The following is a 27,130-nucleotide window of genomic DNA, read 5'->3' on the forward strand; positions in this document are numbered from 1 at the left end:
TATGTGATGACGGAAGTTTAGACGTTAACGATTTAATTTTACCAATGCTTTTTATTAATACTTTAAGATATACATTGCTCGACAAAGGATTATACAGACGTGTATACAATATTGTATTTTACATCGGGACGTCGATTTTTGAATAAAGTGTATGTACAATACGAAAAGAGTTGCCTCTTCAGTTTTACTCCACGTACATTAGAATCTTTGCATATATAGGACATACATGCGACGTCGAGAAATAAACGTCATGCGTGAAACGAGTCGCAGGCTGATGTTCACCCGACATTGTTGCGTGGATATATTGTTCAGACCACTCGTCATGGCTCCAAGCGCATATACAAACACACACACACACACACACGCACACATATACACACACACACCGATGCGCGCATCAGAGTGTGACACGTGTGTATAAAATATCGATTATCGTCTTCAAGCGTGCGACCGAAGGCTTCTCGACAGTAGAATGTTCCTTTATCACTCTCGTTTATCCATCTGTTACATTTAGTTTGCATAACATTTTACGTTTTTAATACTTATCTACCAGATTCTCTCTTCGACTTCGATCCTTACACAAAACGTTGAGATTTGATTTTGTCCTTTTTCGTCACGACGAGTGTCGAGTTCACTTTTCAAATGATCAGTAACGTTTGCTTCCATATTTAGTGCGGGCTTTATTTTAAATGCACCCCTAGAAAAATAATGTAAAATCTCGAAATTATTCACTTTTGAACGACAAATATTTTCTTTTTTTTCTTTTGTTTTTATATTATAATTATATAATATTTTATTCACCAACGTAATAATTTTCCTATTTTGGAAACTGTTTTAAATCTGTTACACGGATATCGCGTTTTATACAAACAGTATAAAAGATTACAAAAAATCCAAACCTGCTGTAACAAGAAGTTTTATAAATTTAAGTAAAATCTGTATTATCTTTAACGTTTTATACAACTCTTTTTATTAGCTGCTTCGTTAATCTTACGTGGTAAATTTAGACGATAGGCTTACCAAGAGAAGTTAAAAAGTGTTTTTAAACTGTTGCGCTATTCATATGAATTTGGATTTTCTTACTGGTAAAAGAAGTTGACAAATGAAAAAGACTAAAAACAAGAAACATTCTCTATGTTTATTACAGTATCGCTGCAATTGATGAATCCAAAGTAATGGACAGCGAATGGCCGTTTCCCTTTTCTTGATTATTTACATGAATTTGTAGTTATTTAAGAGATTTACGGCAATCGTTTTATTTTGAAACACAGTATTGAATACCATCGATAAGCTGATAAGAATGAGACAGTTTTTATGTACATTATGATTCTTTCGAAAGTTTGTAAAATTGTTTACTTATGTTTCGTATATCTGACTAAGCATGATCGAATGAGGATGATTCAGAGAATTTCTTGTGATAATTTATGATGTAATATCACGAACGTATAACATTTAACGTAAAGGTACGCGTTGATTTGCTTGCTTATGCGCGTAAATGTATGATAAAATACGGCAAAAACATTGATTATGGACAAATGCAAAGGAACAAGGGAGGTTGGCGCTGGGAGCGGACTCGGCAGGCTCGGCAGGCTGTGCAGCCTCGACGCCGTACCGTTTATTTTTGCGTGGTGGCGTTGTGGGGCAAGGGGTGGCCGGCTGAGCAAACGAGGGCTCGGCGAGCTCGGAGAAGTGGAGAAAGAGAATGGGATAGTAAGTAGGTTCGCGTGCAGCGAGAAAAGCGAGTCCCAAGGTGTCGGACTTTGATTGGGATGTCGCTGGTAAAATTGGCAGGTAAAGTTTTCGAGGAGCAGGACCGAGTGCGTCGGTAGCTTGGACAGACGAGGCGGCCGGCTCCTCGCGTTTCCCAGGGGGCGCGCCGCCTACAGATCGGCGTTGTCCTCGTCGACGTCCTCGTCGAGCTCGGGCAGGGTGTAGACGTTGGGCGGGTGCACCGGGCGCAGGTGGTCCTCGAGCTTGAGGATGGGCTTGCAGTCGCGCGTCACGTCCACCTGGTTGTACGAGTCCTTGAGGATGTTGATCTCGTTGTCGTGGGCGAAGAGGCCGACGGGCGGCTCGCCCGCGACGCCGCAGAGGCCGTCCTCGGCGAGGCTGCGCTGGCAGAGCGCGCTGCCGGGGAAGCGTCACGAGGCCACGGCGAAGGGCTCGCGGCAGGCGGGCGCCGCCAGCTCGTCGAGGCTCGCGCTCGGCTTGAGCAGCTGGCCGTGTTGGTGGTGGTGGCGCTGCTGCGGGCCGCGGCCGAGGCCGAGCTCGGCCGCCTGCTGGGCCGCGCGCTGGCCGTCCGCCTGGTGGGCCAGCCGGTGCACGATCTCGTCGTGCAGGATGTTGAAGCACATGGCGGTGAGCGCCATGCCCGACATGATGTAGCACGAGCAGAACCAGACGGTGGCGTCGCGCGCCTCGTGGGCGCCGAGGCCCGGGTAGGAGCCCGGCACGATGTCGCCAAAGCCGATGGTGCTCAGGCTCATGAAGCAGAAGTAGCTCGCGTCTGCGGACGGCGAAAGCGGCGGTGAGCGGCGGTGGGCGGCGGTCGGCGGGAGCCGGCGGGAGCCGGCGCGAGCTCACCTGTCAAGTCCCAGCCCTCGAGCTTGTGCAGCGCGAAGGCGCCGGCCACGATGTAGCAGAGCATCGCGCCCAAGCAGATGCTGATCGGCGCCAAGATGGTGACGCTCGTCCGGTCGCCCGAGCCCAGACTCGACACCTCGTCCTTGGGGCTGCACTTGGCCTCGAGCGCGCCCGGGTAGGCGGAGGCGTTGGCCCGCACGTAGAACGGCTCCTGCAGCTGCATCTGCTGCTGCTGCTGCTGCTGCTGCTGGGCCAGCTCCTCCTGCTGGCGCCGCTTGCGCATCCGGCGCTCCTTCTCCTGCTCCGCAGCCAAGGCCGGTCAGGGCGAGGCGTGCTCGGCGCGGCGCCGGCGGAGTGCAACACGTACGCTCACCTGCATCCGGCGCTCGTCGTAGCAGCAGTAGCCGCAATTGGAGCAGAGGCAGCAGCAGAGCGCCCGCGTGAACACGCCGCGGGCGCACCTCGACAGCAGCCCGCCCGCGCTCGACAGGTAGACCAGCGTCAGCGGGATGCCCACGAAGGCGTAGCCCATCGTCACCAGCTTGCCCAGCGCCGAGCGCGGCGCTATGCTCCCGTAACCTGCAACCAGAAGCGGCGCCCCGTTGGTGCTTGCCTCCGGGTGGCGGCGATAACTCACGGCGGCACTGCGGCTCCGTTGCGAGGGCGCGCCTCCGGCGTTCGCATTGACGAACGCGTCGCTGGCTCGTCGAGCGGCGGGCACGCGCGCGGACACCCGGTCGCTTGCCCGCCGAGTCGAGCGCGGCCGCGGGCTGGAGGGAGAGGGGGCGCCGTCGCGAAAAGCGCCGCGCGACGGCCGGCGTCGCGGAAAAAACGAATGGCAGGTAAGAGGGGAAGACAAGCGCGGCGAGCGGCCAGACGAAAAAAGCCGGCACGCCGAGAACGCGGGCAACGAATGGTTCGCGCGTCCTGGATTATTTATCTCGTCGAAACCGCAATCCGCGCGCTCGCGCTGCCGGTCGGCCCAGCGAGCCAGAAAATACTGCTCGGGCCAAACGACGCGACGCCGCGGCCGGGCAGCTTGCCGTTTTTCACCGCTGGCGCGCGGAAACCGGCACCGTCAACCGACGCGTAGCTGAACCTAGTGGAGCCAGTCCGGGGACCTGAGCACCGCGCCATCAACAGGTACCTACGTGGATGGAGCCAACGACGGACGAACCACAACGGTTCTCGACGTCGAAGGACACGAGTACCGTGAATGAAGAATTGACGGAAATGCCGCCGGACGGCGGATTAACGAACGTTCGCTCGCAAAGCAACGGGACGAGTGGGCGAAAGTCGCTCGATCGCCGTCCATTCGACGCAGCCGCCTTCGCCGGCGCTCGGGCGTCCTCGAGTCTGCCGGCTGGGCGGGATTTTCATTTGCGCGCGAGGGAAGAAAGACGAGAGAGCCGAGGACGATTAGTGCGGGCGCGCGAGCGCCGCGATGTGTATATTCGGTGCTCGCTCGACGGCGACGAGGCGGAGGAGGAGGACGACGCCGCCGCCGTCGCCGCTCGTCGGCTGCAGCATTTAATTAAGCCCTCAAATAATTTGCATGGAGGCAGGCTCGGAGCGCGGAATCTCGCAATAACATCTCGAAGATGAGCCGCGTGCGTCTCTTTCGAGTGCAGCGGCTGGAGCGCGGCTATAAATCACGGTGCGCATAATGCGGCAGCCTGGGCCGCCTTATTTGCTCGCGGATATTGCGCTCGCCAGTGCGCCGACAAATGCTTTTTCCGCGAGCGCGCCGCGCCTCAGCCAACCGCGCCTGGGCGCCTATCGATGCACGCGCACACCCAAGTCGCGCACTCGCGCTCGGCCGGATCGAGGTGAGGAGACGCAGAGAGCTCGAGCAGCTCTGGCGCCCGCTAGGCGTGCGTGGTATAATTAAGCCGATATTAAGATCCGAGACAGCCACCATATTGTCTCGGCAGCTTCATAGTCAACTCGGCAAACTCGACTTGATGCTACCGCGTAGCGTGTGGCGATGCACGTACTCTCTCTCTCTCTCTCTCTCTCTCTCACTCTCGAGTGCCATCAAACGCCACTACTCGAGAAAGCGCCTAGCACTCGATCTACAAAAGCACGTACGCGCTGGCGCGGCACCTAGCTCTTTGTTTGTTTATGCAGAACCGACGCGGTCGAAAGCCGGCGTGGCGCGTTCGCTCAAAGCCTGTCCCGGTAGCTCTCTGGCAAAGAGTCGACTGACAGTCCTCATTCGATTCCACTTGTTTCGCTTTCTTCGAACCTGCGACCACCATTTTTCCGAGCCGCGCGTGATGCCGTGTCCCGTACGTGCCTCGCCTTGCATCTCCGGGCGTCCCCTGCCGCCGACTTCTCGCTTCGCGGGCAAACGGCCGTGTCAGCAGACGACAGCGAGCATTGCTCGGCTCTTCGGCCAAGCGTCGAAGGCTCGCGTCGCTGGCGTCACGGCAGTCGCAGTCCGGAGCGAGGCCCACGCCACGGACAATGCGGACGAGACGCTCGGCCCGAGCGCTCCACTGCGGACGCTTCACTCGTCGGCCTGGCACACTCGCGCACTGAGAAGAAGCCGGAGAGCAGTTGAGCGGGCGCCAGCAAGGAGTTGATTATAAGTTTATGGGACAAGCTAACAGAGCGCAACGCGCGCCAGCCGAGCTTAACGAGGTACAACGGCTAAAGAGCGAGCAATTACAGGCGTTCATTTTCCTAATTAACTTTTCCGGATTTTCGTTCGCGTTACTTTTTTTCTCTCTCCCTCTCTCCCTTTCCCTCTCCAACATTCTGCCCGGAATAATAAAGACTCGCAGCGAGATTGCGCGGGCCGCGCTAATGGACTCGCCGACTCAGCGTAATCTTTTCGACAACCAGCTAACCGGCGCGTAACGAGAGCGCACGCAAACAGGCGGCGATCGGGGGCGCCCCAGGGGCGCCGCGGTCTCGCTCGGCCGTCCGCCGTTCCGCGTCCGCGGGCGCTCTCCTCTCGAGCCGCTGAACCGCGCGGCCCGGCAAACTTGGCCGGCGCCCGGTCTTGGCTGCAGCCGCTCCCGACGAGACCCTGCCAGCGGATCGGCGAGCGAAACGAGGCCGAGGCACTGCATTGGCCGGGCGGCGGTCGCGCCGATCTCTTGCTGCTCCCCTCGCTTCCTCGGGGTTGCGCCCGAGACGGCCGACCGAGAGCTCGGCTGCCGGCCAGAATTGACGCGAGAGCGCGCGCCCGTTGCTCCACCGCTAAATTCAATTCGCGCGAGCTGCTCGTTGCCGGAACGGCGGTTCGAAGGCCCCGAGCGCGATGCTAAAAAACGAGCGCGCTTTTTCTTAATTCCCAGCAGTTCTCTCGCCGCTCGCTCGTCCCGGCCCCGGATCTAGCTCGTTTATCTGGCGGAAGTCATCAGCGCGAGAGCCGAAGAGATATCGATGTCTTATCGCGCGATACGTTGCTCGACTTGGCTAATTCGAGGCAAAGCTCCGGCTGTACGCCGAGCGAAAATGGTGCGCCGGGGTGCTCGGCCTATCTCGGTGCAATCTGAAATGTCGGAACGCGAGTACGGCTGCTCGCGTCGGGCAGAAAAGATCGCACAGGCCAATCGTAGTCGAGCTGACGGGCGAGTGAGCGCGCAGTCGAGCGACGCTCCGCACGCACGCACGAGCGAGGAGCGAACGGCAGGAGGAGCAAGAGGGGGGGGGGGGGCGATCCACGTATATCTGTAGATGATCCATCGATTGCCCATCGCGTATTGGACCGTGCACAGACTGCGACGATGCTCGCTCGTGCGCGCCCGAATCGGCCGCGAGCCCCGCGCGCTCGCGCGAGGGAAAAACGGAGCCAGCGACGGCCACCCGGTTAATGCAATTTCGCGAGCGATATGTCGCGCGCGGCCAGCAGCGACTCGGCGCCGGTTGTTCCTTGGGGTCCGTGCAGCTGAGCAACCCGTGCACCGAGTCCATCGAGCGGCAGTGATACGCCCAACAAGGGATAAGCTCGGCCTTTTATCCGGCCGCGCGTCCCCCGCCCGCGGAGAAGCCAAACGAGCGGAAGAGCCGAGCGACGCGCCCGACGACGCTTCTCCGGGCTGCGCGTCCGGTCGTTCGGCCGCCCAGTCCGGCGCGCGACACTGATCACCGCGGCCGCGCGGCCAACGTTGACGCGACGTCAGCGTCGCGAGCGTGCGGCGCAGCGGCTCGGCTGGAAGCGCAGACGCAATTAAGCGAAGTAATGATCGGAACAAAGAGTTGCGAGGCTGTTTACGGGGTCGTTTATCAGAGCTCGGCCGTAACTGGCTCGCAGCCGGGAGCCGCTGCGAGAGCGCCAAATGGTCTCCGGAGTAAGGCGGCGCTATATATAAGTTGATCTTGAGGAGCGCGCCAAAGATTAGTTAACGAGCTCGTTTGTTTTCCGCGTCATCGGCGAACAAGCGAGCCGCTCTGGCGCGCGCGGCGCGAGTTTAATAGCGACGCCCGATTAAGCAGCCAGCCTATCCGAGGATTCATAAAGAGCGAGGCCGCGCGGATAAATTCACAGGCTCCGGGCAAGCTCTATCTGCGTGCACCCGCGAGATAAGAAGCCCCGGCCGCGCTCCGACAAACGGGGACTCGTTCGTCAGGCCGAAGCACCGTTGATAGCCGACTCCCGAGCGCGATTACCCGTCGCGAGCGGCCGTCGGCGCGAGATGCGACGTCCGCCGAAGCATGCACGCGGAACGCGAGGGCGAGTCCGAGAGGGCTCGCCGTCCGTGGAATGCCGGCCAATTCGAGGGCTGTCCATTTTTCACGGAGCGCGCGCGCCCAGTCACCGCCGACATCGCCTCTCCGTCGTTGGCAAGGTCGAGGCGTGGCGCGTCAGGCGGGCAAGCTCGCGCGTTCGAAGAGCCTGCTCGCGGCCGGCCCTCGTTGTCGGTGCCGCGGTCTGTCGCGTGCGCCTGGTTCGTTGTAACGTTCGACCGTGGAGTCTGGCCGCGTCGCAACGAAAGCCGCGCGCGGAATTCATTAGCCGGAACAAGTTGGCGCGAGTCCGCGAGGCCGTGCAGCTGCTACGCCGGTAATGGAGTCGAATGGACGGCGACCGGAGCTGCGGGCGCTTTCGATCGCGCGCGCGTGCGACTCGGCCAGCAAGGCGTTCGATCGAGCGCTCGTTAGTCGCGGGCGAACCGCGAGGACGAGGACGCGGCCGGAGACGAAGGCCGCCCGGCGCAAGGAGATTGAATCGCTGAGCAGGAAATGATAGCTCGCGGCGCGCGCGTAGACGGGGCGTCGCTCTCAAAAGTGCCCCGGGCGCGCACGGGGCTCGGTGCCGCGCAATTTTACGACGCGAAAGGCGGCAGCGGCGCGAGTTTCGCCGCGTAAAGAGGCGAAGGCCATATCCGGGCATCGACATCGTAAAATAAGATCGGCGTGTAAAGCCGAGCCCATTTCGTTTCACTTGGCCTGATCCTGCACCGGCGCGCTGGCAGTGCAGCCCGCCAGATAAAGCGCTGCCCGGGCGGCCGCGGCCGGCGTGATCGATGCGCGCGAGTCCCAGGCGAAGGCGCGGCTTATCTGGCCAGCGCTGAAATGAGCAGAGGCCAAACGAACGCTAACTTATTGCCACTTGTTAAGGCCGGAGCGCCGGAGTGGGAGGCGGCCGTCGGGCGCCTTATCGCCGTGCGCGGCGCTGCCGAGCGAAGGGGGAAGGAGGGACGGCAAGTCGAGCTTCGAGCGGAGGGACTGCCAGGAGGGGCTCACTCGCGGAAACAAAGAGTCGAGCGGGTAGTTCGAAAGAGCGTAAAGTTTTATCGCGTTACGGTGTTCGAGCAACAAGCGAGCTGCAAGCTCGCGCTGATACCTCTGCCGAGGGCATAAAACCTCGACCATTAGGCCGCTTGTTATCCCCAGCGGCGGCGCTTTAATTTCCCGGCGCCGCGGCCCCGGCGCTCGGTTTTTCCGTGGGCGCGCCGCGCGCCCTCCCGATTTGTCGTCTTGCTCGATTGAAATTCATCTGGGCGTCGTGCAATTCGTCGGAGCAAGCGAGCAGGCGAGCGAGCGCTGTACACCGTCGAGGGTGAGGTGGCGAGCGCGCTGCTTCCCGTTCTAGGTCACGCGCAGTAGGGATTTCAATTTAATTAAGAACACCATTCAATTTGCGATCCGGGCGCGCATATACGCTGCCGCGCACACTCGCCTAACGCCGTTACCTCATTGCCCTCGACTGCGCGCACGAGGACGACGACGGCGACGACGACGCCACGATAAATTTACCATTGGATATGTATTGGCGATATGGCTGGCAATATACACCATACTGCCCGGCCGCGTCCAATTTCATCGCAGCCACTCGCTCGGCTAGCTGTTTTTAGCTCGCCGTCTCTCGCCATTACAAGCCATTCCGGGCAACGAAATGGCGGCACGGTGGCGACGCGTCGCGAGCAACTCGGAATGCGAGCGGCCGAACGCCGGAGAATGCCGCCGTCACCGCCGCCGTCGAGCGATCCTGGTCGGGTTTCGGCCTTGGCGAGGCGTCCCGCGATTCGGCCGGCCGCCGTCGATGCCGCGGAGAGCCAGTTTTTTCACCAGCGGTGCGCCCGACGACGTCCGGCCGCATTCCAGCACGGCCCCGCGGCTCCTCCTGATTTTCCCCAAGTGGCCGGGTCGCCATCGGCGCAGCTCGTGCGTCCAACGCAGTCGTTGGCGCCTGTACACGCCGCTCGATTGTGTCCGCACAAGCGGGCGAAAGCTTAATTAGCGGAAATAGTAAAACTTGGCCAAGTACAATGAGCGAGATAAGGAGAGAGGTTTAACGCCGGAGCTGGCGAGTGCTGCTCGGCGCGAAGATTCGCAGGTCCAGATAATCGCCGGAATAAATCAGCGGCGCCAAGCGAACAATGAACTGGCAGCGCATTCATTGGCATTTCGCGCAGGCCCGAGACGATTTTAAAGTCTAATTAAGCGAGCATTAACGCGATAAGCGGCAGTCGTGAGAAAAAACTTCGGCCAAGAAAGAGACTGCAGGCTCGATTAATCGTTCGGGGCGGCGAGGTGGCAGAGCCGAGAAAGGGAGGCAGTGCACCGCCGAGAGATAGGGAGAGTAAATACGACGACCTAATTAGAGCATTCGGCCAAGCCATCGGCGAGTTTGCTTGGTCGCACGGTGCGACGATGCCGCCACGCGGATCTCATTGTTTCGCGAGGTCCGTAACAAAGGCGAGAGTCGGTAAGCGGCCTCTCTCCGCGTCTCTCCTCGCCTCGGCACCACTCGGCTCGTATACAGTCTGCTCGCGAGATAAAGCCGAGCGGCAGAGAGCCACTGCAAGCAAGTGGCGCGCCGGCGAGAAAAAAAGCTCGCCGAGTGCTCGATAAGATCCCGCGGAGAAGGGAGACGCCTCTCGTCCTCTCGCCGACGAGCGCCTCGTCGCCCCCCCCCCCCCGCCCTCGCCACCAACCCTCTGCCGCCGCGCGGAAAATCAGGCCGCCTCGAATCTCTCTGGATGGAAATGAAATGTTTTGAGATTCCAGCGACGTCGCCTGCTATGCTGCGAAGAATGCCTATCCGGAATGCCAGTACGGCAACATCGGGCAGATCAGCTGAAACGACAAAATCATAATGTGCATGCCGATCGACGTTTGGGAAGGAACGCCGCGAATGCGAAAAATGGAGCGAACGCAAACGGAAGTGCGCCGATGGACCTGGCGCGTCGGTCGCATACCGGCCATCAAATAAACTTGGCGGGCTCCGCCGAGGCGGAAAAAGCAGCCGGCAGCGTCGCGGCGTCGCTGTGTGCCCGGGCGCGCGTAGACGCGTGTAATTTGCAGGCGTGAGCCGCAGCAGAGGCGCAGCCAATACGTCGCGGAGCCTCATTTCGGGCCGGCGAGCGCGTGTGCGAATCGCGCGAGTCAATAAAGAGAGAGGGCCGGTGTCTCGTCAACGGCGCCCGCTTCTCGCTGGCGTTTGTCGTCCTGCTCAAATACCAGCAGGCCGCGCGTCCGCGGACGCCTCGGGCCACGCGGCCCGGAGATGAAGCCAAGTGTTTGCGCGACTCGGCCCCTCCGTCGCTGCAGCGTTTTCATTTGGCCATCGCGGGGGGCCGCGGGGTCGATTGCACTTGCACACGTGCGCCATCGCGCTCCCCGCCATCCAGCCGCCGAATGTTTGCTTCACAGGTTAATGATCAATTTGCGCTCTGGCCCCACCAATCAGCCGCCCGCTCCTCCTCTGCTTGCTCTCCGACTGCGCGCGTCTATATATGCATCCCTACTGAATTAAATACCAACTACTCGGCTGCCGACTTTCAACTTTTCGCTTTGACGCGTTTTTCGCCTTTCGCCCGATGCCACGCTGCTCATCAGCTTTTCCGTTTGCTTGCCCGATCGTCGCTCGCGTCGAGCCTCATGCTCTCCAGCCCTTGCTGATTTTTCCTACTTAATCCCTCTATTTACCCGCTGTCAATATCAGATTTGATAGAGTTTTATTCGAGCGAGCGTAAATACATGCAAATTACGAATAAGCTCTCGACTCAATCAATGTTTGCCGATCCGTTCGCGCTGCGTCGCAATGTTTTGATTGGCGCTTTCACGTCTCTAGGCTTTGCTCGACTGCAGTTTTTCCGCGCCGTTCCTTTCTTTGCGTTCAATTCGATCGATCATTACTCATCGAGGGACGCCAACGGAAACTGACCCGTCACTCCGTCGCTTGTCGTGTCGCTCGACAATTCGGTAATAAAGTCGACGAGGAAGCAGATGACTGGCGGAATCGAGGACCTTCTTGCGAGCGAAATTTCGAAGAAGGTTCGTGATGAATGACGGAAGGTCCTCTGCGGCAAATTTGTGCCGACCCGACGTTGGATCGCCTTGGTGATCGGACGTCAATTTTCATTCTGTCGGATAATTAGGTCGGCCGAAGCCTGGCGGAAGCAAAGCCGGCCAACTTTTCAAAAGTCGAGTCGTTCTTGCGGTCCGCTACTCCGCGGCGACGATGCCCATCTAGCGAAGCGAACGCGCCTCGAGATTCACGGAATCGGGTGAAATTGGGACGCCGCGCTTGGGCTCGACGCGAGGACGCATCGGAATGCCTGACGACGCGCGCGAGGCGGAATGCGAAAGAGAGGCGAGAAGAGAGTAGCGCGACGAAACGAGAGTATAGGCGCGAACGGTGGCAGCTGGAGATTCGGTTATCGAAGCCTCAAGGATAGGAGGCTGGAGCCGCAGTCACGTACGGCCGTGAGAGCGTTCCGGCTACGGATTTGCGGACAATGCCGAGCAATAATCGAGTTCCGGACAGCGCGTAGGCATCGTCGCGCCGAGTCGGCCTCGTTTTCACGCTGATTCGGGCGGCGCGATCCGGGAGCCGCGCGCGGTGCCGGCCGCCTGGCAATCAGGCGCCTTCGCCTCGCGCTCGTTCGACAAATCGACTGATATTCTTGGCAAAGAATTGCCAGAGAGAGAGAGAGAGAGAGAGAGAGAGATTGCGAAAAAGGGCAGCAATAGCACGGGAGTTTAACGGTTTTAGGAAGGTTAAAAGCGGCTATCGATCGTTGGCAGGCAGCAGGCCGTTTGCAAATCAGATTAGGCGAACGTTGTTAGGAAAATCGTCGGCGCGACGGGAAGCTCGTTCGAAGCGAGGAAACAACTCCGGCAGCGGGATAACGCATTTATCCCGGCCGTCCCGCCATCCCCGCGCTCCTGCCCCGCCAACACCAAGCCACGGCTGAGGTATTAAATTGCTTCCGGTTACATATAACTGCCAGAGCCCAAGGAAGCCTTCCCCGTCATTTCGCTGCATTCTTCATTTCCCCCGAGCTAACTTCATTGTAGCCGCCAAGCCAGTCTTGCTCGTCGCATAAATAGAGCCCGGCTGTATATAGGCGAGCCACCACCTACGGGAAATTATTCGCAAATCACGACGCCGAACGAGTCGCCGCCGCCCGCTCGACGTCCGTGTCCTCCACGGCAACTGCCGGCTGCGCCCGACTGCGCTCGCGCCGCACTACTGAAACCGCCGCGGCGGCGCGCACGCGGAGTCCAATCCATTAGCCGAGTGCTGTCGCTAAAATATACAAAGCCAGGCTGCCGTCGGCAAAACAGCGCCGCAAGAAACTATTAAGCGAGTGGCAGAAAAATGGAGCGCCTAATCCGCCAGTAAATTCTCCGCGGCACGCGCGCTCTCCAGTGAGAATTCATATCGCATCCTCCGGCGCAGTCCTGGCTTATCCTCGTGCTCGGCGTTTCCGCCCTTTTACGGCTTGTTCGCGCGCGCCAACATATTTCACCAAGCCTACGGAGGATTGCGGCGGCGCGCGAGACGAGATGAAGAGTGGAGAGCAATGGGATAAGCCGATTACTCGACATGCAGCGCGCCCCGCGAGCGCACGAGAGCGAGCTGGCCGCAGCAGGCCTGCAGCGCGCCCGATAAAGGCTCGCAAGACGACGCGGCGATCGGTTTTTCGCCGCCGCCGCCGCCACCGCCGCTGCCGCGATCGATGAGCCTCGCCACGAGTTGCATCACTCGACGGTCGACCTTTCGCGGTCGTCGCGTGCTGTCGTCTCGCTATCGACTGTCGAGCCTGCTAGTGATAGTTGAGTAGCGGTAGTGGCTCACTGACCCACTCCCTCGACGATCGGACTGTGGAAAAGCAGAAGCCGTCGGACGAATATTGCCGAGTGCAGCGGCGATTTGGTGCGACGCGGGCGGGCGCGCTCGGCGAATTTCGGCGGCTCTCTTTGAGGCTCGCCCGTCGCCCCGGCGCTCCGGCGCAGCCGACGGGATTATTTCGCCGCCGTGCCTTCTCGGCGTTTAATAACGGCGCGAGCCCTCCCCGACTCCGACTAGACGCCGGCAGCGGCGAAAGAGTACGCAAGGACTTGCCAGCGATATGGAAGCTTCGCTTTCATCTCTGCCAGACGCGCCACCGCAGCTGCGATCCCGAGCGCCACAAAGACACAGCGTTGATTGTCAAAGAAACGCCGTGCGCCGATACTCCGGCCGCAGAAGCGGCACGCCGATGCGCACTCGTCAATTAATTGGACGCTAATTAAAGCCGCTGGGCCGGATCGCTAGCTTATTGCTGCAGAGTGTAATCAACTGGTACGAGCGGCCGGTGGTGCAAGTCTCGGACTCGCTGAAGCCGATCGATGGCCCGCCGTCTTGTTTTCGGTCGATCGGCCGGGCCCGTCCAAATCGGCGACGGCGAGAGCTCGCGCGAGCCGGCTCCGAAGGACTTGCCAGCTGGACGAGGACGCGGCGCTCGCGACGCTGATCCGCCGATAATCTTGCCTCCCTGCCTTGGCTGATTGGAGGAGCGCTTACTTGGAGATAGTCGGCAGGCAGCTAGGCGAGCGTCGAGCAAGCCGAAGGAGGCAGGCGATGCCTCGGCAGTAATTAAAGCTCTCGCGGCACTGGAATAACGCCGTCTAGATGTAACAAGTGACTCGGCGGGCCGCCACTTGAAATTAATTAACGCTTGACATGTATTTTATTAAAACAAGGCAGCTTCATTAAGTGCGAGTCATGTCTCGCATTTATCGCCGGATTGCAGAGCCAGAGAAGCCGCTCTTCCGCTGTCGGTGTCGCCAGAATTTCGCCTTGGCTTGATATACGCGCTCACGGAAGCGGCAACTGCGCGCCTTGCCTCGGCTCAACGGAATCGAGTTTTCAGAGGGCTGCCGCGTATATGGCGCGACTCGCAGCGGCGACATTGATTTCGCCCTGGACAGGTAATTACAGAAAGACTCGAGCCAGATCGCCATTGAACACTTGCGCGTGGTCCTCGATGCGCGACGTGCCCAGAATTATCGAGCGCCGCTCCTATCTCTGCGTCTCCTCTTTTTCTCCCCTTTTTATCCGAACGCAGGCGCACGTTACGTGTCTCTACATTGTAGCTCGCGCATGGCTATGGGAATTCGTTTCGCTTTATCTCCGCAGCCGCGGGGCGCAGGGGAGCGGAGAGATCGCGCAGCGGAATCGCATCTCGGCTCTTTCATGCTCGCGCGGACTCGTGAGTAAGTAGCGCAACTCGGTTTTATTTCCGGCGAAGCCGAGTCCACGGAGGAACGTGCGCGCATGTTCAATTTTTTACTCTACTGCGGCAGCCGCAACTCGCGCGGGGGCACATATCGGCAAATCCGCAAATCCCGCGAAAAGGGAGCTTTGAGAAAGTGCACTGCAGACAGGCTATTTACGCGCGTACTTTTGACGCCTTGGCGCTGCCCGGATACTTTGATTTACCGGCCGGATTGCAGACAGTTAATGATCGCAGTCGTATAAGAAGGCGCAATTTACGAGGGCCATTCGAAACTTGAAATATCCCAGTCGAGTCGATTGTTGCCGTGGCAAAACCGGTGTCGGCGAGGCGACCTGGTTGAGGCCGTTATGCGCGCAATTCTTTATCGCGCACGCGTGTTTATGAGTCTCGGGCGACGACTTTGCACAGCGCACTCGGGCCGCGCGACATCCGGATTCAGCGCGCGGCGACCACACCGATCACCCGGCAGCCGCTGCAGAGGCCCGAGGCTGGCTGCCTCGGCTAAGCCGATCGGTCGACGATTTAGGATCCGAGGCGAGGCGAATGACGAACAGCGCTTCGAGCGAGATTGGCGAGCGAGTTAGCGGGGTCAGCACGCTGCAGGGCATGCACCTTTGCGGTCGTCGAATGCAAAACCGAGGGGAGCGCGCCAATTGACGCCCGGCCAGAAAAGCTGCGAGTGCGCGTCGGCGCGTCTGCCAGCGATAGCCAACTTTTCGCCCATTCCGATGTCCCGCGCAGCGCCGCGCCGCCCGTTCGTATGCGTAGGCGCGCCCGCGACTAAATTATTTCGGGGAACGGGCGAAATACAACTTTGCCGCCTGATTCGCCGCGACCGCGCCACGCGTGACTTTTGAGCGCGAGCGAGCGGCGCGCCGCGCGAATTTATAATGCGGCGCCGCCGCACGTTGTCGTCCTCGCTCGCCGCGGCGCCCGGCGAAAATTGAGTAAACTTGATGATGGCTTTATCGCGCTGCAGCGCCGACTGCGCGCGCTCTCTGTGTACTCTGTCCCAATTAACGCCAGCGACGCTTCATTGTGGCTGTCGCTGTCGTTCGGTCTGCGACAACGCGGCATCGATTCCCCCCCACTTGCCAGCGCCAGCGGCGACGATATCTCTCGGACGTGCCGCGACAGCAGATTTGCAAGCTCGCTTTCGGGGCGCGGAATGTACGTCCGCGTGCGTGGCGCTCATTACGACAAATAGAGAGAGAGAGAGAGAGAGAGAGAGAGAGAGAGAGAGAGAGAGAGAGAGAGAGAGAGAGAGAGAGAGAGTCGCCGGAACGGCGAAATCGAGCGGCCGCGGCGCGGCTCTCGCAGCCGTTCGTCTCGGCGAGGTGCTGCATATTCAAGGACCTTTGCGCGAAACGCCAAGGACATTGTTATGCTAAGATCGCCGCCGAGACTAGCGCGGCTCTTAGCATATTTCGACGATATTTTCGGTCACCAGTCTACGGCCGGCCGCTCCCACACCTCTCGCCCGCTCGCCAGCCACTCGGCTTCCATTTGCCCCCCATCGACTTCCGCGGCCCTTTTCTTTTTCTCCCTCTCCATCTCTTTTTGCCATCTCCGGCATTTGCATCTGCAACTTTAATTAACTCTGCCGTTATTTCAGGTGGAGCGCCGTAGAAGCGAGCAGAGCAATTTCAACGAAACCTCTTCTCAAATCATTCCGGGGCATGGCGCCACTTGGAGTCTCCGGCCTCGCTCGCGCTCTCTTCTCCAAGCCATTAGACAGCCCTAACTTATTCAAGCGACAAGTTGAAAGTATGAATGAAATTGGCGGCGTACCGAAAGAAAAGTTGGCCATGTGCGCGTATCGGCGGGCTTGGCCATCGGCTCCACGCACCGGCGAAAATGTCCGTCGACGCGCTGCCAGAACAAAGCGACAAAGCGACCGCCTTCCCTGGTGGCGAGCGCACTATCGCCGCAACTTTCAAACTGCATTCAAACAATAATGGAAAAACTTTGCCGACTCCGAGCCGACTCGTCATTATTATTAAACATTTTTAATTACGCCCGAGGCCACGGCTGCATCTTCGAGCCGGCGCGCGAGTGGTTTAACATTAAAATTACGTGGTCGCGCCCGCTTCTTCGTTAGCCAGCTCCGCCGGAGCGACGCAAACAAATTGCATTTACTCGGCTGCAGCTTTTGTGGATAGTCCATCATCGAGCTTTTTGTTCCGCATTCGCGATCAAGAGGACCAAGGCACAACTAAGAGACAGCGCGAGCGCCAAGAAAGACGGCGGAGGGGCAGAGGGAGGGCACTGCGTAACGGATAAGCGCGCACAGCGCCCGGAGTACAGCGATCGATCTTGATATGATATCTCGCATGTGCAGTTACATGCGCGAAGCCAGAGTGCAGAGGGGCAAAGGTTGGCTGGTGCTATTGCTCGACGATGAAAGATCCATCTTCTGGAACGGAAGGCTTGACGCGCGGCGGGGCCCCGCAACCTACAAGCGCGATAGAAAAGAGTCTCCTAGGCCGAAATCTCGGGGGATGCGGGAATTTTCATGCAAGTCGTAGCCGCGGCTCGCCTGCTCTCGCAGCCTCGACACGCGTGCTACTTTAATGTGCTGCGCGGCGCGACAACCTGCCTCGCGCTACTGCCACCTTTCGATGCCGCCTCGCTCGCCCTCCGAACTGTCGCTCCTCTTGGGATCAGTGCTCTCTGAAGAGCGCAGATCGTTGTTTCCGATGCTGGCCGACTTACCGCGTCGTCGACACCCGATACTTTTTTTTCCTCTCGCCATAAAAGCTTTATTGAACGGCTTATCAAAGCTATAAGCGAAAAAGGAAACGCGAGTGATTCGATAGTATAGCGCGAGCGGAACAACACTTAACGACCACTATTCCAAACGCCACACACCTTAGCGGCCACAATATAGACTGTAAAATCAGTCGAATGTAAACGTGCGCGCGGGGCTACGATTGACGAAGGAGAGCCGGCTGCACTCGGCAATTGCTCAACGAACAGCTGCTTCTGCTTTCGGAAAATGCAACTAACGCCAAGGAATGAGCTCTGCTACGCGTGGTTCATATTTTATCGAGCACGTGGCGAACACGAGAACGATATTTTCGAAACCCATAAAAGTTTTATGGATACGTTGTCATAAAAGAGAGAGAGAGAGAGACAGAGTGAGAGAGAGTGCGTGTGAGAGAGAGAGAGAGAGCAAGAAAAAAAGCAGAGCTATCAGCCGTGAAAATAATAAAGTGAAATAGAAGAAAAACGGAAGAGGAGAGAAAAAGAGAGAATAGATGAAAGTGAGGTCTTGGAAGTTTAATAACATTTCCGTTTTATAAAAGCTCAATAGGGAGCAAAGTTATTTCGATCAGTTGTTTTATTTGAGGAATGAGAAAACTTTTTCAATGAGCGCTCGCGCACGAGGCATCCGTATTACTGAAAGACCTGCGACTTTAGACACTAGCATTGGCATTTTCTCGGAATTTATATTCAAGCGCGTGCGAAAGAAGGAGAGCACGGGGCCGCCGGGGGCAGGCGAAGACGCAGTGTTTGCTTTTGGCACCTGCTCGCTTTTATTTTTCTCACTTTGTCTTGTCGCCTCGCAGCGCTCGCCGCCTTCGTTATTTCGCGCGCGCCTCGCCCGGATCGCCGCTCCACTCGAGCGATCGAAGCTCGTCGGAGTGATCAGCCTTGCTCCGCGGCATTGTGGATGCAAGCGCAGCTCGATCGGCTCTCGGCGCCCCCGCCCCTTTCGTCTCTTTTGCCAATGATTGAAGAGGACGGACGAGCCGCGAGTACCAACTTACCGCAACTTTAAACGCCAAGGCTGCATTTATTTTGCTCGCGGTACAAGCGACAAGCGACTCGACAAACGACAAAGGGAGGACGGGGAGCGAGAGAGCGAGCTGACGATGATAAATGCAAAGCAGCCGACTGGAATTGTTATTGCGGTCGTCCAGACCTACTCCGTAGCCCGAGTCGAGCAAATTGCGCCTGTCAAGAGGATTGAAGCTCGATACGAAACTAATAGGGCGCTGCGATCGTTGCGGAGCCGCTGCGAAAGCCTGCAAAAGCGTGCTTCGCCGTGGCTACGCAACAGCACGAGCGGCGCGAGCAAAGCCAAGCTCGGCGCTCGGCAGTCCATTAGGACGAGCGCGAGAGCACGCTACAGCGCCGCGAGCACTCGACTGTTTATCAATCGGAAGCCAGCTGGTTGCTCTACCCACCAAGGACAACATCGACGAACTGCTAATGTGTCATTCGACGATGCGCACACATAGCCCTCCGCTGCGATGCCGGTGGGATCGCAACATTGTTATGTCAACCGCCAAATGAATAGCAATTCGAGCGGCGGAGGAGAAGAGCCGCCAAAAGCGCAAACCTTTCGATCCGCTTGTAATATCCGCGAGGACACACTGAGGACCATCCGGGTAATTCGCGAAGAAACGTAGCCGAGAGGCGGAGGCTCTTTGCCCCGTAAACGCGCGTAATGCCAGGCGCTAGTCTAGAAAAAACTGTGCGAGAGCGAGCAACTCGAAGCGGAGAGGAAAAGAGCGGGCGATAAAGGGCCGAGGAGGAAAATTTGCGCGAAATGCGAGTCTTCCGGCGCGAGAGGAAAAAATCTAACAGCCCGCGCGTTCTTTACGAAGAAGCTGCAGTAGCAATATTTGCGGACGGCAAAAACGACAGAGTCCGCCGGCTGCGAGTTATTTCACTTTCTTGGTGTGCGTCCAGAGACGGGGGCGGCAGCGTGGAGCTCTCGGCAATTGGCCAAATATTCGCGCGGCCCTCTTGGAAAAATGCATCAGCCGGCCGCGACACCTCGCCTTGTTTTTCTTCCATGTTTTTTTCTTCATCCCGTCTCGACTTTATCCAGCGAATCGAATACGCAAGGCGCATTTTCGAACGATTGCCCCCAAGATGCATTATTGAGATTCCAGCCAAGAAACCAAGATGCTTTCTTCCCTCGCTCTCTCTCTCTCTCTCTCTTTCGACTTTGATATTTACTCGAAAAGAAATAGAGATGACTACGTCAACGGCTAATTTCTAATTGTGACGCACCTGATAAGAAACTGCTCCTGAACAAGAGAGAGAGAGAGAGAGAGAGAGAGAGAGAGGGAGAGAGAGAGAGAGAGAGAGAGAGAGAGAGAGAGAGAGAGAGAGAGAGCGAGAGCAAGTTGTGAAAAGTCCAAATTTATCAAGTTGAACCGGCGCAAGTGGGATCGCACGAGGGCGAAGTAAAACATCCGATTCAAGTCCGAGGCGAAAATTCACGTTCACAGCGAGCCAGAGCGAAAGGAACGAGCGATAGCTGTTTGCAAAAGACAACTGGTGTCAAAGCAGCTACATCGACGAGCCGCAGGCTGTTTGCGTACCTTAGTCTTGCTCGTCTTTGCCCCCATTTACTTTCTTACCCTGCCTCTCTTTCCCTTCCACTCGCTCGCCCTCTTCTTTGCTTTCTTCAAATTCGTGATTTCTCGAGCTTTTTCAATCAAGCTGCTAGCTTCCTCATCATTGCCGCGTCCCTTCTTGTCGTCCCTTTCAGCACGAATCAAGAGCACACAGCAAAAATAACAGCGTCCCTTTTATGCATTCATTTATTTTTATTTTATACGCCATGAAGGTCATCGAGGATTTGCCATTGTAAGCCTTGTTTGAGAACAGCCAGAGTATGGAAATCCAGCTGGGAATTGAAATACACCAGAAAATATTAAAGCAAGACTCGACATACTTTTGAATAAATAACTTTTTATTCCGGCTTTACGAAGAACTTTCACAACTTTAACGAGAGCTTTTTCAGCATTGTGAATAATTTTTTTTTCGTTCCGAGGCGACTTCAGAAAAGCAAAGTTTGCTTTATTCATATCAAGCAAATAGCTTTAATAGTTTAGTTGGAAAATAAACAACGGCAGGACAAGAGCGGCCTGCGACTCGCGCAATATAATAATCTAGCGACAATAGGTGTCTTCGTTGCAGCGCTCGAATCCTATTTTTACAACAATCGTGCGAGCCTAAGTACGTTTGTCGCTGCCGGCTTATGCGCCCGGCTTTTATTCATTTACAGCCCATCCGGGAAATGTAGCAGCAACGGTCATTCGCCAACTATTCGCAGTCGCGCTGAACCTACGCTTGTTCCCGGCATCGCGTCTCTTCTCTCTTTCATTCCTCTGTCTGGCCCCCTTTGTCCGCGTTGCTTTGCATTCGAATTTTACGGACGCCACCGCGAACCAGTCGGCAGTGCAGTAGCCGAGGCCGAAGCTTGTCCCCGCTTTTTTCCCGTTTTTCGCCCCAACGGCCGAGTTTTAATCGCATCTGCGAGCGCGCGATTCGGACTCTATTAGATTTGCAAGATCGGCGCACGCTCGCGAAACGCCGGGGCTTTTAGGCCACGATTGCAGCGCGCCGCATCGATTTAATTTCAATGCCTGCGTATTCTCGCGAGACGACGATAAAATAGCGCTAGAAATCTCCTCGGCCGGACGACTGCCAGCCCAAGTGGAAAATGACCAGCACCGCGTGCGACAAGCAAACAAATCGGCTTTCGCGTAAGAAGCGAGGCGAGAAGGAGGGCGAGCGCCAGTGAAAAGTGGCTGCTCGCCCGATAAGAAATCCTCGTAGCTAATTGATGCAGCCTCGTTTTAATTAGCCAGTGTGGCGGCGCTGGGCCGCGCAATCCCTGTAAAAGCGCTAAATAAATAGCCCACGGTTGCTTGGCAAAGTAGCCAAGCGGAATCATCGAAATTTATTCGTCGCCGAGATAGCACTCAACGACGAGGCTGCCAACGCGCTGCCGCCGCCGTCGGCGCTGCTGCTGCTATTTATCGACGCCCTTTACCGGCGTCTCCGCGGTGAAAAACTTTGAGCTAAGCAGCGCGTACGTAAAAGCCGCGCCTCGAGCGTCGCTCGCTCGGTCTCGCGCGCGGCTCCCAACTTGTGAACGCGCCCGCCGCTCCTCTAACTTGCCCACTTCTGTCCCCGAGTACGCACAATAACTTTTGTGCTCGAATAAACCGATAAAGAAAGTTTTGCTTCGGCTGCCGGCTAATTAATTGTTGAAAATCTCGATTTCCACTGGTGAAGCTCGCGAAAGCTCGGCCGATTATGTTGCAAGATCTCCGCGACGAAGCGATAAAAGAGCAAACTCATCTAGAAAGTTGACTTGGCAATAAAGCGCTGCGGTGTTATTTTCGTCCTTCAACAAGGTTGCTTCGCCATGCATGGCTAGCATCAAATTTATCTCCTCGCCACTTTCCTCTGGCCATCTTCTCTTCGCGTTCCTTCTGCTTCTCTAGGAGTGCATTTTTTTTTCTTATTTTATTTTTCAAATTACTGCTCTGCCACGAGTTCGCATTAGCCCGGAGAAAACCAATCTTTTTCCACGGCAACTTATCAGCATATCTACTTTGAACGTGAAAGATCTTGTGCGTGCAATAATACGGAATCCAATTATACGTCGATGCGGAGAAGAAAAACAGAATGCAATATCGGATCCCACTCAGATACTCCCGCGAGTGGTTGGATCGAGCTCCGCCCTCCATAATGCGCACTCCTAAAGTGTCTTGCAAATCCAGAGATGAAGGCGCGCGCCGGTAGTAGTAGCAGCAAATCTCGCCTCTCGAGAGACATAATCATGAAATAACTGTCGCTCGAAAAATTCAATTTAGTCCGCTTTGAAATAATGTCGCTCGGCGGAATAAGTGGTGGTCGCGCGTCGCGCGTACGCGTGTAATTTCAGGGACTATCGCGGAAAGAAGCGATTCGCAAAGGTCTGCGCGACGGCTGCGCGACGGCTGCGAGAGCCAACCTCGCGGACAGCCAACGAGGCTAGCCTACGAGCACGAGTCTTTGACTTCTCGCCGGCAGACTCGTTGCCCGAGTCCCGGCCCAGCGGCACTTGCTAATTAAGCAATTAAATCGTAATTACTAAGCGAACGAGGCAGGGCGAAGGCGGCGACGTTTCTCGGGTGTCGCCGTCGGCGGCGGCTGCGGCGTCTTTCGTCGCGGGCGAAAAGAAGCGAGTCAAGGAGAAAGATGAGAGGAGGTTGAGCCGCAGAGCCACGGATGAGGGATCACGGCTCGAGAGACGAAAGGAACTTCAGGCAAGTTCACTCGGCTGCGAATGTTTGCCTTCGCGCCAGAAACTCATTTCCCGTTTGACGTCCGATGGATGCTGAATCTCCACTTGAGCGCAGTCAGCCTTTGGCCTCGAGTTTCGTGCGCTAACCGCACCTCTGACTGGCATGTCGCGAAGCGCCTCGCTCGAGTCGAGATTCTTGACCCGGAGGCTAATCGCTCGCGCACAAGTGGCATCAGCTTTTGACTTTATTGGCTCAATCTCCGGCCAACTGTTCGAGTCTCGTCATTGCAAGCGACCATTACCCGATCAGCTCGTCACCCCGAATCCAGTGAGCAAGGCGGACCGACGGAAAATTGGAACGACGGCGCCGCGGGCCGCAGCGCGGTCGCTTACCACGGGCCGAATGGACAAGCGCAAGAGAAAGAGGTACCGCCAAAGTAGCGGAATGCCATTTAGGTAAATAGGAAAGCTGTGGCTGAAACATCGGTGTTAGCGCGAGCCAAAGTCGGCGGGAAGGGGGGCGGGGGGTATACGCTCGGAGTTGGATTGTACAGTATTTGCTTGGAGTAATTATCCGAGTGCGCGCTGGCTAGCCAATGTGCCCGTAACGTCCGCCATAGCCGGAACCACTAAATACGTACAAATAGCGAGTTTCGTTCGGCACTCGATCGTATTTCTTCGCGGAATCCTCGGGCGCTGCAAATGAGCGTGTTATCGCGAGCAGTCGGCCTGTTGATCGGAGCGGAGGAGCCCAAGACACTGACCTATGGTGGTGAGCACGGTGAGCGAGTAGAGGAAGGCCCTCGCAAAGTTCCACTCGTAATTGACGATCTTGCGACCGGTGACGTCGTCGTTGAGGCTGTGCGTGACGGAGCTGTGCGCCGCCGCGCCGAGGTTATCGGTGAGGGTGCGCACCACCTGTTCCTGGAAACGGATGATCTCCTCGGTGGCCAGCCTCGTCCAGTTATCGCGGTACAATATGTTGAGCCTCTCCGTGGTCAGCCACAGGCTCTCGACCGTGCGCACACGCGCCTCGTTGATCTGCAAGGATATCGCAGTTGGTGGCGTTAGAGAGAGCGAGAGAGAACCGCGTAGGCGAGGGGAGCGCGCGATCGACGAATCACCTGGTTGATCCAACTGGCGTTGCGCCTGGCGCTGGAGTAGGCCGGGCCGGCGGGTATGGTGGTGGCCAGGCTACGCTGCTGCAGCGGCGGCTCGGCGGCCGAGCCCTCGATGTAGAGGAAGATAAAGCTGCCCAGCAGGGTGTAAAGGACGAGGACCGCGCAGATGGCCAAGTTGATGAGGAAGCCCTTGAGAAAGGAATGCCGACTGGACTTGTCGGGCACGCCGCCGAAGCAGAGACAGCGTGCCTGCGACGAGCCTTTGCCGTCGGACTTGAGGTGGCCGTCGGGCTGACCGGGACCGGTGCCACCGCTTCCGCCGTGCTCCATGCCCGCCATGCCGGCGGCCGCGATCGAGTGCGCGGGCGGCCGCTTGAGCGACGAGGTGTTGCCGTTGTTGGCGGACTTGAGGCCCTCGTAGGCGCGGTAGCAAGCGGCCGGCCGCGGCGCCCCGAGCGCGTCCTTCTCCATCCTGGCGACCTCGCAGTCCTCGTCGTGGAGAATGGGCGGCGGCGGCGGCAGTGCCTCCTCGTCGTCGCCCTCCTCCTCCTCCTCCTCCTCCTCCTGGTCCTCCGCGGCCTGGCGGTAGTGCGCCGGCGGCTGCTGGTGTCGGGCGCACAGTGGCCGCTGCTCGTGCGGCTCGACCGCGCAGAAGCTCGCGTAGCAGACGTCGCAGACCGCGGCTAGCGGGGCCTCCAGCTGCGGCTTTTGCTGCTGCTGCTGCTGCTGCTGCTGCTGCTGCTGTTGCTGCTGGCACGCCTGGACGACCGGCTGCTCGAGGAAGGTGACCCGCTTCTCGGTCTGCCTGCTAATGGTGCCCGCGTGGCCCGCCGGCGCCAAGGTCAAGGGGCTGACCTCGCTGCCCGGCTGCTCCAGTCTCGCTGCTTTGCCCCGCCCAAGGTTTCCCTTGGCTACTCGCGCTCACGCTGCTCGCTGCTCTAGCTGCTCCGAGACATCCTTGGGCTCGCTCGGCTGGCGCCGCTGCTGCTGCCGCCGTGGGCGCGCCGCTGGCCTCGCGTGCATGGCGCTGCCCGGCCGCGTGGACGGCCGCAACCCCGTCAGCGCGAGCCGTCGCCGGCACGCGCCGGGTCGCTCATGGGGCTCGCGGCCGCGCCGCGCCGGTCGCGCCTTCTCGGCGCTCGGCCTCGAACCGACGCCCTCGACGTCTGTGCCCGGCGAACTTCCGAAGGAGCGACGGCGCCGCCGGCTGGAGATCGAAGAGGCGCCCAGTTGCAGCGCCCGCCGCGACTTCCCGTGGCAGCTCTCGGCGAAGCGCTTACGAATACTCCTCCGCGACGCCTTGGGCTGCTCGTCGTGGCGGCTCGTTGTTGGATGCGTCTTGGCCAAGCCGACGGCGCCCGAGAGACGCGTCCCGCGGCGTCGATGCCATGACTAGTGCGATGCCGCGCTCCCGGCCAGGCCTCCAGCCGCCTGTCGCCGACTCCGCTCCTGGTCTATCTGTAACGCGGAGCAAGAGCGAAGAGTAAGTGGGGCAGCCGAAGCAGCTGCCACTGCAGTGGCTGCAGTCGCCGGGTGGCTTGGAGCAGCCATTGCAGCCGCGCCGCGCCGAGGCGTGATAATGCGAGTCGAGTCGAATCGCGAGCGCCGAGCTGGAGCGGCCATAAAGCTCCCTAAGCAACCGTAGCAAAGTCCTAAGACTCCTTAATCTTGGCGAGAGCTAAGCAGAAAGACTGGCTTGGCTTGGCGCGCGCGCGCGTAACCTTGAATCATCCCGAGCGCCGAGAGTTTCGGCAAATTGCGCGGAAAATCGCGAGGATGCCTCGGGCGGCCCTACTCCGAATCCATTATGCATCGCTGCTCGCCGACTGAAAAATTAAGTGGCAGCCGCGCTGCGCGGCTCGGACGACTACTCGGGCGTGCTGCTGGGCCGCGACGAGCGGTGCGATCGAGATGAGCGCGCGAGCCCGGCACGGAGACGGATCGATGCGCCGTGCGGCCGGAGATGCGACTCGCGGCCGCATCCATAAATGTATGCACGCTACGGCGAACCCGCGGAACGACGATCAGCCCGGAGACGGATCGCGGCGACCGGACCGACTGGCGCAGGATCGGCTGTCGCCCGCGCCCCCGCCCCCGCCCCCGCCTTTGACTTCGCCTTTGCCTTTGGTGCGCATCTCCCAGGAGTGATATTTAAATCACGGCCGCGCGCGCACCGGAAACCGGGAGAAGCCGGAAACCCGGCGGAGATCCCTGCAGCCGAGCGCGTACGCCTGGCGTCTCTGGGGAGGGCGCAGCCAGCAAAGGCGGTCTCCTCCGCTCGGTCTGGCGCGATAAGCAGGGCCGGAAGAGTCGCAGTCGCGCGCTCGCGAGCGGGCCCAGCCGAGCGCCGGCCGGACCCCTCCGGGGCAGCCAGCCGAGCGAACGCGCCCCGCGGTGCGGCTTCGCGAGAAGAGGCCGCAGCTATCGCGCCGGAGCAAGTCACGCTCGAGCGGCCGCGAGCTCGTACATCCAGTGACATTGCGAATTGATAGCCCGAGCGCGCTTCTCCAGATTCGACGGAGCCCCGGCAATTTATCGGTGCGAGATCCGCCGTCAGTCTCGAGCTGCAGGGCGAGGAGTCGATACGTATGCGTGAATGCGCGGGCCTGGCTGGCCGTACGAATGGGCCACGCGAAGTGCGGTTGCACGCGTGCGCGCGCGTCTCGCGAGTCAGCGGCGGCGAAACAGACGGACAGTTTGCGGTGCGGGAGTCAGCCAATCGAACGGCAAACTATCGGTTAAACTGCTTGCGGCCTCGCGGCAGCCGCTGGCGCCGCCAGATAAGTTTGCCATCGCGAAGAGGGGACAGATCCCAGACGTATAGGTATGCCGACGACATCGGACGTGAATGAACTTGCACGCCACGCCACGCCACGCCTGCCTGCCTGCTGCCTGCCTGCCAACCTGCCTGTTTCGCTCGAGCGGTTGTTTGGCCGCTGCAGCTCAATCCGGCGCCGCTTATCTCTCTCGCGCGCGCGCGGAAACTCGCCGACCAACAATGCGCCGTTCGGTCTATCCATGGGCCAAGCGCCTGCTTCGAATGTGCGCGATCCCGGAGAAAAAGGCACACCCGATGCGGCGAATAATCTTTTGGCCGCGAGATTCGGGCTGAGAGGGAGGTGGAAATAGCGTTTCGTTTTCTTTTGAGAAATTGGCGTTGTCAGCTGCAAAGTCTGCGAAGTAGTTTTGCTCGCAACGAATTTCTCGCGGGAAGCAGAGAGCCAGCCAGAGAGCGGAAGTTGAGAGGGCCAAGTCGGCATCTTGCAGGCAGCGCGCCGTTGCGCCCCTCGAGAAAGTATTATAGCTTTTCGCCCAACAGTTATACGCCAACTGATCTGGTGTATTAGCATTTATAACCGAGGCTCAGCAAGAATCGAGCGCGAGAGAAGGCAAGAGGAGAGAGGAGAGAGGAG

At 58.3% G+C, this 27,130-nt stretch overlaps 2 protein-coding genes across 7 annotated transcripts in view; both read right to left on the reverse strand.

Annotated features, from left to right (window-relative positions):
• Nucleotides 1–53: 53 nt before the first annotated feature.
• On the reverse strand, nt 54–2,141 carry LOC131671199 (uncharacterized; the record flags this gene model as incomplete). Its single annotated transcript, XM_058947450.1, has 1 exon — nt 54–2,141. A coding segment is annotated over one exon (261 nt), but the record flags the coding sequence as incomplete, so codon positions are not given.
• The window catches only part of LOC131671161 (TWiK family of potassium channels protein 9-like), a 92,743-nt gene continuing 67,749 nt past the window's right edge, over nt 2,137–27,130 (reverse strand). For 5 of the 6 annotated variants that reach the window (XM_058947389.1, XM_058947391.1, XM_058947390.1 and 2 more), the window contains 5 exons: nt 23,721–25,175; nt 23,361–23,637; nt 2,951–3,162; nt 2,584–2,881; nt 2,137–2,506 (listed from right to left, as the gene is read on the reverse strand). In XM_058947389.1, coding sequence (XP_058803372.1) covers nt 2,142–2,506; nt 2,584–2,881; nt 2,951–3,162; nt 23,361–23,637; nt 23,721–24,188 — 1,620 coding nt within the window. In that variant the 5' untranslated portion in view covers nt 24,189–25,175 and the 3' untranslated portion in view covers nt 2,137–2,141. The remainder of the gene's footprint in view (nt 2,507–2,583; nt 2,882–2,950; nt 3,163–23,360; nt 23,638–23,720; nt 25,176–27,130) is intronic. The other variant, XM_058947392.1, reaches the window with a different exon arrangement.

Source organism: Phymastichus coffea, unplaced genomic scaffold (genome assembly GCF_024137745.1).
Source record: "Phymastichus coffea isolate CEN01 unplaced genomic scaffold, Cenicafe_Pcof_1.1 PCOF00120, whole genome shotgun sequence".
In the NCBI taxonomy this organism is placed as follows: domain Eukaryota; kingdom Metazoa; phylum Arthropoda; class Insecta; order Hymenoptera; family Eulophidae; genus Phymastichus; species Phymastichus coffea.